Consider the following 15,215-nt stretch of genomic DNA (forward strand, 5'->3'; position numbering starts at 1 on the left):
ATTTTACATGTGTTCTGGATGGAAGGCACCCACCTTTCTAGGAGGATGCTGAAAAAACTGGAAAGAGCACAAAGAAGAGCTACAAAACTTATCTGAGGGCTGGAGAAAATACCTCTCAGGGAGATGTTCAGAGCTCAAGCTGCTTCTCTTCTCAAACATGAGTGAGAGGTGCCTTGATTATACAGCAAATATCTAAAAGGGGAGAAAGTAGCTGGTGGTAAATGGCTCTCAGCTCACACAAGCAGGCACAGGAAGGCCCTGGCTGAACGAGCTAGACACTGAAGGCAGACAAATTCAAATACGAAATTAGGCTGGCTTTGTGTTAGAAACAGCAAGAGATTAACCACTGGAACAGATTCCCAAGGGAAGTGGTGGATTCTCCATCTCCTGAAGTCTTCAAATCCATACTGGAAACTACGGTAGTCAAACAAATTATTAGGCTCAATACAGAAGTAACAATGAAATTCCCTGACCTGTGTTTTACAAAAAACCCACCATTAGGAAAGCTAATGCTCCTTCTCAGGCCTTGGAAAAAAAAAAAAAAAATCTACAAATCAACCCCCCCCTCAGGGTGGATTTGAGATTTATATTCCCTCCCTTCCCCTCAGGTTCCCCAAAACTGACAGCATCTTGCAGGCCTGATACCAGAAGTACAAGTGGGGGCGTGGTCCGAAGAGGAGAATTTATGCTGCGCTCAGACTTGGGCCCAGAGGGATTATTAGCGCACAGGGTGACATCTCAGCTACCCCTTCAAGAAGGCGGACGAGACGACTCTGAAAGGGAAGAATGATTTTGGCTTGTCGCTCTTCTCCTGATTCCAAAATGCAAGATGGGATTTTGCGCTGACTCGCTGTCAGCCTCTGACTGAATCCCAGCCCTCAGGTGCGTGCCAGGGAGCACTGAGCCTGCTGGACCAAAGTGTGAACAGACATTGTCTAGCAGAGATTCCCGGCACATCCTCCGCCGCTCAGCTGGTGCTATCGGGAAAGTCCCTATAGGAATAAAGAACCGGGCCAGGCCCCTCCCACCCACATGGCAAACATGGCCCGTTCGCAGCTCAGTCTTGGGGGGAGGGGATGGTATCATGCAGTGCAGAGCGTCCCTGCAAGGCCTGGCACTGACTGACTGACACACCCATACTCCTCACTCCTGACTCTGGTCTCCAGCTTACAAACCCCGAGCCAGTTCACGGGCGCTGATGGAGCACCCCGCTGCCACTCTCGGTTAAGATATGCTCCGTGGCCCTCTTCTCTGAAATCCAGCAGACTCACCACTTAGAAAACCTCTGGGAATGCTGGTCTTCGAGATGTGCTGCTCAGTCGTTCCCACAGGTGTGTGCACGCAGAAGGGCTTTCCCCAAGCAGCATCCCCCCTCCCTCCTGTCCTTCTTGCAGGCTTTCTGGCAGAAGGGAGGCGGGTGGGATCCGGAATGAACATGAGGAGCCTCTCAGAGAACAACCGTTACAGAGGCAAGTGGCCATTTCGTCTTCAAGTGACTGCTCCTGCAAGCAGCTCACCTGGCGAAGGGGCTGGAGATCCACACGCTGCCATCTGGAGTACTGCTCTACCACCCCAGGCCTGCTGCGTGATGGTGCAGTCCGTTGCAAACATGTGGACGGAGGACCTCGTCGCTGCTCTGCAAGTGTCCTGAATGGGAACTAGCATGAGGAGGGTCACCGAGGAAGCCCGTGCCTCCATGGAGTGCGCTGAGGGCCGGAGCAGGGACCTTGGCCAGGTCATATCAGGTCCTGATGCAGAATGTGATCCAGGAGAAGAGATGCGGAGATGAGACAAGCAGCCCCTCCATTCTTTCCGCTTTCGCAATTGGATATTGTGGTAATTTAAAAAACAGCCTTACCTTTAGGAATGAAGGGCCTACTCACTAGAAGAGGCATGGGGTTTGGGGAAGAACATGGGCAGAAAAGTGTCCTGGTTAACATGGAAGTGGGAGACCACCTTAGGCAGAAAGGCCGGGCGGGGACAGAACTGCACCTGGTCCTTTGAAAAGCCGGTGTCCTGGGGCTCAGAGGTTAGAGCCCGAGCTCTGAAACCCACCTGGCAGCCTTCCAAGGAAGGCAGGACAAGGGACAGGTGGCCAGGAGCTCAAAGAGCTGGGATAGGACCAGGTTGAGGCCCCATGGAGGGACTAGGTATTTACCCCGAGGGTACCCTTTCCAGCCCCTTGAGGAAACACCCTACCGTTTGGTTGGCAAAAAGGATCTATTCACCACTGCCGGGTGAAAGGCCAAATGGCAGCCAAATGGACCCTGATGGATAACAGAGCCAGCCCTTGGTGCTTCAAGTGCAAAAGATAATCCAGGCCCTAGGGCACGGCTGCCTCCTGAGGTCAACTTCCCTTCAGGCAGGACCAGAGTGAGAAATTCTTCCACTGCTTAGTGGAGGGTTTTCCACTGCCCAACTGGACTTCCCTAACAGAGTCCGAGCACTGAATTTCAGCCACGGAGTCTCCACAACACAAGGTGGAGGGAAAGGAGGCTGAGGTGCTGCAGCCAGCCGGGGTTCTGGGTGAGATGGTCAGGATACAGCAGGAGGGCTACTGGCCTGTCCACCACGAGGCTGAGCAGCATTGTGAACCACACAGGTGCAACGAGCATCATGTCCACACCGTCCTGAGGAATTCTGAACACAACTCAGCATGCTAGCAGGAACGGCAGCCCGACCACGGAACGTGGAACACACCTGCACTGGGGCCACAGTTGTGGATCCAGAAGGAGCAGAGCCTGGGGCACTTCCTGTTGCTCCTCGTGGCAAATAGGCCCATGGGGGATGACCCCAGCTCTAGAAGATGGACCACTGGTGGGTACTGAAGCAGCAGCTGAGGCGATCGGCCTGGTGTTCTGGGCCCGACAGACAGGTGCAGCATTTGATGTAAAAGTCCCGCGGGTCAAAGGCTTCGCAGCAGAGGGGAGAGGAGCAGGCATCACCCTGTGTGTCTATACAGCACTCTGCAGCCGTGTCCGTCAGCACAGAACTGCACTGGCCCCGGGGACGGACAAAGGCAGTCGAGACACTGCCCTGAGCTCTGACACTGACGTTCCTCCTGACACCACAGCCTGAGCACTGTGCACCCAGGAGAGCTCCCCACCCCACCTCCAACGCATCCACGAGCAGACAGGGAGAGCGGGGGGCAAGCGAAGGGGCCTCCGCACACTGCTCCTGGGGCTGCAGCCACCCAGCCATGGGCACAGAAGCGACCTGGGGGAGACTGTCCAATGAGCTGCTGGTGGGTCTGTGGACTGTGGCGAGCCAAGTACGAAGAGGCTGGCGGCAAAGCCTAGCATGCTGTACCGTGGACGTGCAGGCCGCCGGGAGCCCCAGGGGCCTCGTGCACTTTCTGGCTGTAGTGCTAGGGGACCTAGGTCAGGTGCGAATAAGGCCCGGATGTGTCTGAAAGTGAGATTGGGCAGGAAGGCTCTCGCACGGGTAGAGTCTAGGAGGCCCATGAACTCTATTTGCTAAGGCAGGACCAGCAGAGACTTGAGAACATGGAGAATGGGACCCGGTGGAGCTGCCCTTGATGAGCCAGTCATGCGAGTATGGGCAGAGCTGTGCCCAAGGTCTGCGCAGAAAGGCAGCCGCCACCACCATGCACTTGGTCAGTTCACCACCCTTCCGTTTGGCCTTTCCATGGCCCCGCGTGCTCGCAAGGAACCTGAGAACGATGGAAATACGGAAGCAAGTGCCCTTCCCATCCAGGACAGCACGCCTGTCCCCTGGAGCTAGAGAGGGAACGAGGGAGGCCAAGGAAAACACCAGAACCTGAACTTTCTTGTGAGCGTGTCCAGCCTTCCAAGCTCCAGGACAGACTGGGCCCACTCTTGGCCTTGGGGATAAGAGGATACTGGGAATAGAAATTCCTGCCCCTGAATTCCAAGCCCCTGACCGAGGAGCTGCTCGCGAGAAGAGTTCCTGGGCCTACCATCAAGGTCAGGGCCCAGTGTCGTGGGAGCATGTCATTGCAGAGGCCAGGACACCGAAGGTGCTGGGGAGCTTCCCAATGGCAGTGCCAAGAACAGGAGTGGGAAAAATACCAACCACTGAGGTGCAGTGACTGCCAGTCTCTCAGGCCTCAGACCAGCCCCAGCTCAACTGGGCCTTCTTGTGTGGCACCAGAGTGGTGCTGAGCAGGGCAGCTCGCCTTGCAAGCTGGGGACTGGCACCGGGGTCCTCATGCCTCTTTAAACAATGCCAAGCGTGTCCCACACGGATGCTGGAGCACTGTACACCAAGGCCGGCATGCTGCACATCTAAGCAGCCAGTGCTGGGTTTGGATCGAGGGTTGACGTGCAAACTACACAGAGGCGTTTCAAGCACTGATCTCCCACGAACACTGCACTTAACCGATAGGTGCCCTTCACCTCAACCCTACAGGCAATCTCTATGCGGGGCCCCTCTGAGCACAGACTTGCCTTAAGTGACAGTTCTTAACCCCCCCCCCCCCCCGGGGAACTCAGAGAACAAAACCAAATCAAAGGTGGGGGACCCCCCAAACCACAGCTAGGGATGTCTTGCAGAGCAAGGGAACGAGCACTCCAACCCCCCGCACTGGTGGTAAGAAGGAACTGAGGGGGTGGGGGGCCGGCAGAGCCCTATATACTGCACTATGCAGGCACCTCTCCAGGGCCCCACAGGCAGCCTGATGCTCGTGCATGCACACGGGCAAGCACCCGATATCCTGCCTGCCACTTCCTCACAAACAGATTGCCATGGAGCAGAGAGGGGAGGGACTTGCCCATGGTCTCAGAGCTGGGCCAAGTCAGAAGCAGGATCTACTTCAGAGTCGTGCGGTTGCGCTGTGACCACACCCTCCCTTCCTGCAGCAGCAGAGTGCTAGGGAAGGAACTGGGTGCCAGTCTCCAAAGACACCAGAGCCTGGGCAAGATGGACCCCTGCGGTCCTCTCTCTTTGGTCTCCCATGCCTGCCTAGACCCAACAGTGCCCTCCATGGCCGGGGGGAGGGGTTACTCATAGCCACGGACTCCTTAGGGCAAGTGGCCTTTGATCTGGATTACAAGGAACCTGCATCAGATCATTCCTGCCTTGGAGAACTGGCTGAGGGTGAGGGCAAGGGCAAAGGCAAAGGCAGGCTGCAGCACTGACTTCTCTCTGCTCATAACATCCCTCCTTTGGCTGGAGACCTGGTTTGGCATTTCCAGCCCACAAGAAACGAGAACAAACCTCTTCACTGCAGCAAGGGCTCCCCATGAGTCGGGGAGAACAGGCGGAGCACACACTGTAGGAAGAGGGAGAAGCCACAACGGCACCTTCTGTTCGAGAGCAGCAGCTGCCTCTTCAGGATGCTCTGCAGCTTCGCACTGCCACTGGTCCTGCATGTCCCTGAGGCTGCCTCGGCTCAGTGCTCAGCCAGGCCTTTCACCTGCTGGCTTGACTCCTGCAGCAAGCTGGGACTGAGGTGGTCCTCATACCCGTCTGCAAGCACCAGCTGGGGCACAGCACAGCTGTTCATCCTGGGATGCTTCCCAGGGTGGCTCCCTTCTCACCAGCTAGAGAAGATCCTTCAGGCCCTGGCTGCCCTGAGACTTGCACTCTCCCACCCACTGGGACACTCCAGGTCTTTCTCTCTGGGATTCACTCCCAAGGCTGGTGTCCCACAAGGCACTGGGCCAGACACGTGGGACTCGTATCCAACTTTGGCCTTGCTGCATTTGGCCTTTCCTGGGACAGATGCTCAAGCTGCAATTCACTCCCTAAAGGACTGCAGCCACTGGTGGGTCCTGCCTCGGCCCTACTGATAGGAAACACGGCTTCCAATTGGAAGCCAAGGGGAACCCACAGGAGAGCAGACTCAGTCAGCATCTCTGTTCCTGCAGTAGCTTCCCTAGACACACAACTGTTGGCTGTTTGTTTTGAGGAATGTGGGCTGTGGCCGGCAGTTGGAAGCTATGAGTTTCTTAATGAGGATTTGAAATCTAGAACCCTCTGTTCACTGGGTGAGCCTTAGGCCCCCTGGCTATCAGGAAGTCCAGGGCTTTATAAAGCCCGTCAGTAAGCGACCAGGAAGCTTTGCGACCAGGGGATGCTAACAGGGAGTTTTGTGAGGGAGTTTGGAAGGGGGTGAGGTACACTTGCCAGTCTTTAACATTTTTAAACTAAAACAAAAAACTTCCTGATTTAAATAAAAACCCTGTCACTAAGCTAAGCTGCTCTAGGAGAGGATGCAGGCAGAAGCCCAGCAGCAGAGGGGGGCTCTGTTTATTGCACCCACTGTGGCATGAACGATTCCCTGCCCCGTGGGCGGCTGGCATGTGTGCGCATTCGGTGCAAGGAGCTCCTGGCCCTCAGACGCGTATGGGCTTTGGAGGCCAGGGTGCCTGAACTGGAGGAGCCGAGGGAGGCCGAGAGGTATGCAAATGAGGCTTTCCAGGACGCTGTAGAACTGTCCCACCCAGAGTCAGACAGCCCCTGGGCTGCGGAGGACGATGAAAGGCTCAGGGAAGGAGAACACTCACTGGAGCAGAGGGAAACCATCCCAGTCGGGCCCCTCCTTGCAGAGGATGTTGTGGTCTCCTCTCGCACTGAGGGTCCTCTCCGGGGAGGGAGCTCCCGTCCTTAGGAAAAGGCAGGTGTTCATAGTGGGGGGATTCAAGCATTAGAAACATAGATAGCTGGGTACGGAGGAGCACATGGGTCAGACAGACATCTCTTAAAGAGGGTCTATTAATAGAGATGTTCTATGTTCTAGTCAGGAGGAGAGGATAGAAGTATAAGTCGCATCAGATGAGACGCAATCAATTGAAAGAGTTGAACACATCAGGGAATGGCAGACAGATAAACAGTGACCAATTTTTAAAGTACTTATACACAAATGCTCGAAGTCTAAATAGTAAAATGGGTGAACTGGAGTGTCTAGTTTTAAAGGAGAATATGTATATAACAGGCATCACGGAAACTTGGTGGGATGAGGACAATCAATGGGACACAGTCATACCAGTGTACAAAAATATATCAGAAGGACAGAACAAATCATGTAGAATCAAATGAAGTAAAAACCTTAAATAAGCCTAAATGTTCCAAGGAATCTCTATGAATAGTAATTCCATACTCCAATAATAAGTATATAACAGTAGGGATATATTATCGACCACCTGATTAGGACAGTGATAGTGACTATGAAATGCTCAGGGAGATTAGAGAGGCTATCAAAAAAATTCAATAATAGTGGAAGATTTCAACTATCCCCATATTGACTGGGCACACATCAACTCAGGACGGGATGCAAAGATAAAATTTCCTGATACCTTAAATGACTGCTTCTTGGAGCAGCTGGTTCTGGAACCCACAAGGGGAGAGGATATTTTTGATTTAATCCTAAGTGGAGCACAGGATCTGGTTCAAGAGGTAAATATAACTGGACCGCTTGGAAATAGTGACCATAATGTAATTATATTTTCCCATCACAGGAATGTTAACACACCTCAGCAGCCCAACACCACAGCATTTAATTTCAGAAAGGGGAACTACACAAAAATGAAGAAGATAAACAGAAATTAAAAAGTAAAGTGACAAAAGTAAAATCTCAGCAAGGTGCATGGAAACTTTTCAAAGACACCATAATAGAGGCCCAACTTAAATGTATACCCCAAATTAAAACACATGGAACCAAAGGAGTGCCACCGTGGCTTAACCACCAAGTAAAACAAGCAGTGACATATAATAAAACATCTTTTAAAAAAATGGAAGTCAGATCCTAGTGAAGAAAATAGAAAGGAGCATAAACTTTGTCAAATTAAGTGTAAAAATATACTAAGAAAAGCCAAAAAGGACTTTAAAGAGCAGCTAGCCAAAAACTCAAGAAGTAATTGTAAAAAGTTTAAGTACATGAGAAGCAGCTAAACGGTAACTAGCGTGGCCCTTGGATGATTGAGATGTTAAAGGAGCACTCAAAGATGATAAAGTCATAGTGGAGACGCTAAATTAATTATTTGCAACCGTCTTCACACCTGAGAATATTGGGGAGATTCCCAAACCTGAGCCATTCTTTATAGGTGACACATCTGAGGAATTGTGCCCGATTGAGGTGTCATTAGAGCAGGTTTTGGAACAAACTGATAAACTTAACAGTAACAAGTCACCGGGACCAGATAGCATTCACCAAGAATGCTGAAAGAACTCCAATGGGAAACTGCGAAACTATTAACTGTGGTTTGTAACCTATCCTTTAAATCAGCTTCTGTACCTATTGACTGGAAGACAGCTAACTATTTAAAAAGGGCTCTAGAGGTGATCCTGGCAATTACAGACCAGTAAGTATAACGCCAGTAACTAGGCAAATTAGTTGAAACTATAGTAAAGAATAAAACGGTCAGTCATATGGATGAACATAACTTGTTGGGGGAAAAAAAAATCAACATGATTTCTGAGAAGGGATATCCTACCTTACTAATCTGCTACAGTTCTTTGGGGAAGGGGGGGGGGGAGGGTCAAACAAACATATGGACAAGCGGGATCCTGTGGATATAGTATACTTAGATTTCCAGAAAGCCTTTGACAAGGTCCCTCACCAAAGGCTCTAAGTAAAGTAAGTTGCCATGGGATAAGAGGGAAGGTCCTTTCATGGATTGATAACTGGTTAAAAGACAGGAAACAAAGGGTAGGAATAAATGGTCAGTTTTCCGAGTGGAGAGAGATAACTAGTGGGGTCCCCCAAGGGCCTGTCCTGGCACCAATCCTATTTAACTTATTCAAAAATGATCTAGAGAAAGGAGTAAACAGTGAGGTGGAAAACTGCAAATGATCCCAAACTGCTCAAGGTAGTTAAGACCAAAGCAGACTGTGAAGAGCTTCAACAAGATCTCACCAAACTGAGTGATTGGGCAACAAAATGGGAAATGAAATTTAATGTTGATAAATGTAAAGTCATGTACATTGGTAAAAATAATCCCAACTATACGGACAATACGATGATTCTATGAAAAGCCAGCTCCCCTCAGCACCATCTGCAGGGTTCCAGCTGACCACCCCCACCCTGCACTGTTGGAGGGGGGAAGGGAAGGGCACGGGAGCAAGCCCAGCTTAGCCCCAGCTCACGCCAAATCCAGGACCTACCCCCACTGCACCTCTGCAGTTTAAATGTAGTAGGGGCTGGGCTACATTTAAACTGAAGAGCCACAGCAGTAAAAACGGTTATCAACTACACAATTAGTGAATTCCCCGCCTCTTCACTCAAGACAACTATTTCCAAAAGAGCAGCTCAACCCCCTCCTCCCTCACACAGCACCCTAGTGACTGTCACAAGCTCCGGGGAGTTAGCCCAGATCCACTCGCACCCAGCCCGGGCCGAGACCCTTGCATCTGTTATGCATGTTCACATGTCAGCAAAGCCTCCGAAGGGAAAAGGAGGGCAGAGGAAGGATGAAGCAGGAGGGGGAGCTACTGGGAGAAAGACAGCCCTGAGCCTGGACTGACCTTCCGACACCAAAACGTGCCCTGGCCTCGAGGCTCCGGGAGGCGGCAGCAACGGACTGCGCGCTGGGAAGAGGAAGCCCTAGGCCTGGGACAAGCAAGCATGAGAACAGACGTGCCAGGAAGAGTCCATCTCAATAGCAAGGAGAGCTTCCCGGGCTGGCACCAAAGGAATGTGCCTCCCTGGACGGCGATGCAGAGGAAAGGGGGTCCCATCACACTGGGAAGTGTCTCGCCCACTGCTAGGGCATGAGCCATGTAGCCAGCGACGCAGCACACGGGGTAGGAACCTGTCCTGCGCTGGGCTCCAGACCGGGAAGAGCTGGACACGCAACAAACCAACTGGCCTGAAAGCTTCCTCTGGACCAACATGCCTTGTGCTGAACACTCGAGCACAGGCCCAACGGCTGGCGGTGGGAATTCCCTGGGTTCTGTGCTAGTGAGCAAGAGGGCGCCCCGAGGTAACACACAGAAACCTTTGCCCCTCCCAATGGGAGTCTCGCCCACACTTGGGGCTTCTTCCTTGCAGTCGCTGAGTCCCTGGGCCAGGGGAACACCCTTGTCAGAGCATCCTTCACCTCCGACTGGCCCAAGAACACCTGCTGAACAGCTCCAGCAGCCTCACCCACAGACACAGGCAGTACCTAGCTGGGGGGTCCTGCCCTCGGTGCCAGCGCCCACGGCTCGTTCGTGAGTGATTGTGGCATCAGAAAGGGGGTTTTCCAGCCAAGCCACAGGCCTGGGTACCTCACCAGCTCCAGCGTGGGTGCTAACCTCCCTCAGGCAGAGCAGGGATTTCCTGGGCTCCTGTCTGCAGCCGGGGGGCAGGGCACGGAGCAGGACCAGAGGGGAGCACCCAACCCTTATTCAGGGGAGAGAAGAGGGCGGGTTTACATTGCAATCAAGACTCGCCGCTGACCTGGGCCACATGACTCAGGCTGCAGCACGCTCCAGTCCAAGCCGAACCACTAGTCTGCGGTTTCCTAGCCCCGCAGCCACAGCCGCGCTGCAGGATCAGCATGCCGAGGGAGGAGGGACCCCTTGGCAGAGCCATGGAGACACCCTTGGGAGTCCCTCAGGCAGGACAACTGCTCAGCAGCAGAGGACATTCGGCCTGCACCCTGGCCAAGGCCAAGCTCTCCCCACCACTGCACCAGGAAGAGCAGATTCCCCTTCACGCTGCTCCGAGTCCTGCCCTGGCGGGGAGACCAAGGACACTCCTATTGCAGCTACTATGCCAGGACTCGGATACAGCGCGTGCGACATGCGATCGAGGGAGGGTCGCACTGCCGCAGCTGAAGCTCGGCGCGCGCATTCGCGAGAGCTGCCTCTCGCTGGCACCCATCGTCTTTCTGGGTCCGCCAGCTCCCAGCAGACGGGAGCGCGCTGAATGGGACGAGACTCACAGGCTGATGGCAGGAGACATTCCCCAGCCTAGGGCCTGGAGAGCTGCCCTGAAGAACGAGTCACTGGACCACGCGTGCTCCAGCCCCACACGGCACAGGCTTCCCCTCAGATCCCAGCAGCCGTTCCAGCCCCTTTGCTCAGATGCCACCTCCAACACGGCTCCGCTGCACACAGGTGTCCACTGCACTGCAAGCAGGAAGTGAACTCTCGACCCCCACGGGTTCCCTAAATGTCTCCCACCTCAGCCCCTCCTGCAGCAGCCACTCTCACCTCAGTTATGCAAAGGCGGGGAGGAGGGGAAGAGGGAAGAAATCACTGGGCATGTGTTATGTGGCAGGCCCCCGTAACAGTGACTCAGACTGGAAGCAAATCAAGCAGGTGGGATGATTTCTGGCAGAGAAAGAACAGCAGGAATGGTACAGACCTCTTCCTCCTCAATGCGAGCAGGCTCAATCAGCAGATTATTGGCTTGATCAAACGACACCCCCTGTTAGGACAGGAACCAGCAAAGAGGCATGCGGATTAGTGGAGCAAAAACCAAACCCGCCACCATTACCACCACCACCACCCGACTGCACAGCACTCAGCCACAGGCCCTGCCACACAGCACGGGGATACAGCACCGCTCCCACACCACTAGCAACACTCAGAGCCCAGCCAGAACGCCAGCCCTGCGAAGCCACTCTCCGAACGCCATGGCCTGGGACCACACGGCCAGCGCTTGGCACTCAGGGCCCAACTCCAGCCTCCCACGCCGAGCCCGGCTGCCATCGTTACCCCTTGTGTCCCACCGAAGGAGGGCAGACGGACCAAACGATACGAGAGGGAGGAGAGACGGGCCTAGCGGCACCACGTGGGGACAGAGGCTACCCTGCACCCACCAGTGCAACAGCCCATCCTCCCAGACGCCACACGTTTCCTGCTCCCAAACCCATCGCAGGTACCCAGGACGTCCCTAGGCAGCTCTGGTTAGGTTGGAGACTCCCGGACATTCCTCATCCTGACCCATGCTGTCCCGCCTCCGACACGTGTGGCTACTGCAGCTCCCCAGGGGCACAGGAGAAGCAGCTTAGAGAAGAGGTCAGGCCTGTCTGGAAAAGGGCCTGGAGAAGGGCAGCAGAGGCCTCAACCGGCAGCAGCACAGACTTGGGGGGGACAGCAGCTGTGGCTCCAAAGCCCACATGATCTCCAGCAGGCTTTGCCTGCCAAAGGGGCCCTAAGCCATGGTGCCAGGCTGGCGGCCTGCTTGGTCCCAGCCACGGTCCAGATACCAGCTGAACTCGCTTGCAGCCTTGGGCACTCCTCACACACAGCAGGTCCAGGCTCGTTTGCAGCCCAGAGAGGGGCCAGGCGCCGGGGACCATGGGAGCCCCAAGGAGCAGTGCAGGCAAACAAGGAGGCAGCCACATCAGTGAATGAGACCCGCCTCACTTTGGTCAGCCACACAGGACAGAGGCCACCTAGCCATCAGCCCAAGACCTTCCACCGGCTCCAAGGCACAGAGCCAAGAGCTGGCATCTCGGGGGCAATTCCACAGTGGAGACTCCCCCACACCGTAACAGTCTCTTCCGCCTTGGCCTGCCCCCCAACCTAGCCACCAGCTGACCCCCTCACCGGCCCATCTCCACGGTAACCCCTCCCCCACGTGCCTGCCAAGCACGGCCAGCAGGAGCAGGACGGTCCCCTCTACGTGCCACAGGACCACTCCCCGCAAGCCATGAGCCGCACAGCTCCTGAGGCCACGGGAGAGCCGCGTGTGGGCTACTCTGCAGCCACTGCCCGCTCCGCCAGCAGGCGCCTGGGCCCAGGGCGGGGGGAGAAAGCCTGTCAGGCCGGGGCGGGGACGAGAACACATCGAACAGCGAGGGCTGAGACAGTCTGGACGGACACAGGGAGGAGAGCCTGGAGAGCTGCCTAGGCTCCAGACCAGCAAGCACTCACCCCAAGACACCCACAGCAGAGCATCTCCGAAGTCTCTCCTCTCCTGCTTCGTCAACACCGGGGGCCTGCAGCTCAAAGCGCAGCCATCTGCGGCTCTGGATCCCCAGCCTCTGCCTCCCCTCAGCTGGACAGGCTGCAAGGAGCAGCAGGGAGGGCCCAGCCTGTCCAGCACCCCCCACGGCCCTACCTTGACTGACGGCTGCGTGGGCAAGGCTCCGTCCTTCACACTGTCCTCGTCCCAGGCCTCCTCCTGCTCTGGGGGCTCCACACTGTTACTGCAGCCCCCCCGCTCCTCCTCCTCCGGCACCCCGTCACTGCTCAGCCCCTGCAGGAGCGCCACCACTGCCTCTGGCTTGGGCAGCTTGGTGATCTTAAAGTGTTTCTTATAGTGTGGGGTGTCCTTGCGGATCAGCCGCTGCTTCTCCACGGGGAAGGGCCGCTCGTCGTCGTCGTCCTCCTCCTCGCTCCGGACCAGGGTGTCCTCCGCAAAATGCACGGAGGGCTACAAGGAGACACCCACGAATGGACGCTGGTCCTAGCCACAACACAGTGACAGCCGCCATCTGCGACACACGCAACGTCCAGCCCCGCTGCCAGGGTCCTGGCACCCCCAGCCTTCCACTCCCACCTGATTTCCATGGGCCTCAACCTCTGCCCGGCTCCCACCCCACCTGTCGTTCCCAGCCACACCTCCAGCCATCTCACTGAGGCTCGGCCGTTGGGGGATTTCCAGACAGGCCCCCTCAGGACCCTCCCCAACACAACCCAGTGCAGCTCCTACCTCATTGTACTCCGCCTCCAGCTCCTCCTCGTGACCAACTGCCGGCTCCACTGCCTGCTCCTCCTCAGCCATGGGCTTCATCTCGCTCTCCAGCTCCTGCTTGTCAGGCACTTGTCCATTCGGCCTGGTGCCCCCTGCCCCCACCTCCTCCTCCTCCCTGAAGTTGGCAGAGACGGTGCTGTTGGAGACATGCGAGTCCTCGCTGCGACTGGACATGGCGCTCAGCCGCTTCTCCTGGGGGAGTGGGACAGGCAGTGAGAACCAAGGCAGAAGCCAAAGGGCACCTAAAAGGGGGGAATAGGACCAGCCCTGACAGGCACACACAGGCCCAGCAGGGTCCCAATTGCTTCAGTGGGCTGCCCGGCCTCCCCCATGGCACTGCAGCTCCCTCCATCCCGCTACCTGTCAGCACAGAGGCAGGACGAGGCTTCGGCAGGGAACGCAGCGGCCAGCAGCCGCAGAACAGGGCTCTGCGCAGCATGCAACTGGGAGCCCTCTGCCTACAGCAAAGGGAAAGAGCATCGCTACAGCTCCTTCTCTCGGAGGGGGCCACGCGATCCCCTGGGCAGACAAAGTGACTCAGCCAAGCCAGGGCTGCGGTTAGGGCCATCCCCAAGAAGCACAATTTTCCACACGGGCTGCCTCGGCCCCACTCACATGCAAGCTGGCCTCCTCTGCTTTCCCCACCTCAGGCCCTTTTTCCTTGTCCCTCTCTTGCTGCCCCCGTGCACAGGACACCCACACTCCGTCAGTGCACCAGGCTTTCACGTGCCTTCTCTTTGCCCAAGCCTACGGAGGTTGCCGCCTGCCCCCCAAGTCAATCCAATGACGCCCCCGTTCCAGGACTGCTACGCTACTGGCTCCGATCTCTGCAAGGACACACAGTGCTCAGCTGGTGCGCTGCCAGGCATCTAGAGTTCTGCAGCCTGCTCCCGCAGCTATGCGGGGAACTCACCTCTGAGTCGGGAGAATCCGGGTTCACATCGGGCTTTGCAGAGTACATCTCGTTGCGCCGAACTTCAATCACTTTCTTCATGACCTTCAGCTCACTGGGGTGAGGGGTTGCTCTGCGCTGCAAGCCCTGCCAGAGAAAGAGCCCTTCAGACTGTGCACCCACTCATCCGCCCGCTTGCCAGCACATTGGCCAAGCCCACGGGGAGATGCTGCCCCAACTGGGCCCCACAGCTACTGGACAGAATCCTCCCTGTTCTGTGCTACAGGAGCAGGAGCCCTGAGGGGAGAATGCAGGTAGACTCCCCTCAGTCTCTGGGGTATTCCTTTAGGCCGTGGGTGAGTGTGACTAGTCACTACAGCACTGGCTGGACACCACGCCTGTAGGGCAGGCTCTTCCATCTTGAGTGAGCTGGCCCCAAGCAACAAACCCCACCAGGCGGTGGGAAGAAGCCACCGGGCACATCATGGGGCTGAGGCCCAGGGAATCCTAGAGCAGGCTTGGTACCTGGACTTGCTCTAACCTCCTTTTGTTACAAGGGGTGAGACTCCACTCGAGAGGCTCTCCATCGGCTACGGGGACACGTCTTACTGAATCCTCTAGCACCCCCCAGATTGCTGTAGCTTCCACAAGGGATGTACAATCCCCTGCAAACTGTTAACCCTTTACCTCCCTAGCGCCCACAATGCT

The 15,215-nt window shown here is 55.8% G+C and overlaps 1 protein-coding gene across 45 annotated transcripts in view; it reads right to left on the minus strand.

The window, feature by feature from the left end:
* SCRIB (scribble planar cell polarity protein) overlaps window positions 1–15,215 on the minus strand; it is a 263,350-nt gene that overhangs the window by 184,387 nt on the left and 63,748 nt on the right. For 44 of the 45 annotated variants that reach the window (XM_075919866.2, XM_089776052.1, XM_089776047.1 and 41 more), the window contains exons 13-16: window positions 14,529–14,654; window positions 13,574–13,807; window positions 12,980–13,294; window positions 11,276–11,338 (exon numbers count right to left, since the gene is read on the minus strand). In XM_075919866.2, coding sequence (XP_075775981.2) covers window positions 11,276–11,338; window positions 12,980–13,294; window positions 13,574–13,807; window positions 14,529–14,654 — 738 coding nt within the window. The remainder of the gene's footprint in view (window positions 1–11,275; window positions 11,339–12,979; window positions 13,295–13,573; window positions 13,808–14,528; window positions 14,655–15,215) is intronic. The other variant, XM_089776049.1, reaches the window with a different exon arrangement.

Source organism: Pelodiscus sinensis, chromosome 2 (genome assembly GCF_052426305.1).
Source record: "Pelodiscus sinensis isolate ZL-2025 chromosome 2, ASM5242630v1, whole genome shotgun sequence".
Taxonomy (NCBI): Eukaryota; Metazoa; Chordata; order Testudines; family Trionychidae; genus Pelodiscus; species Pelodiscus sinensis.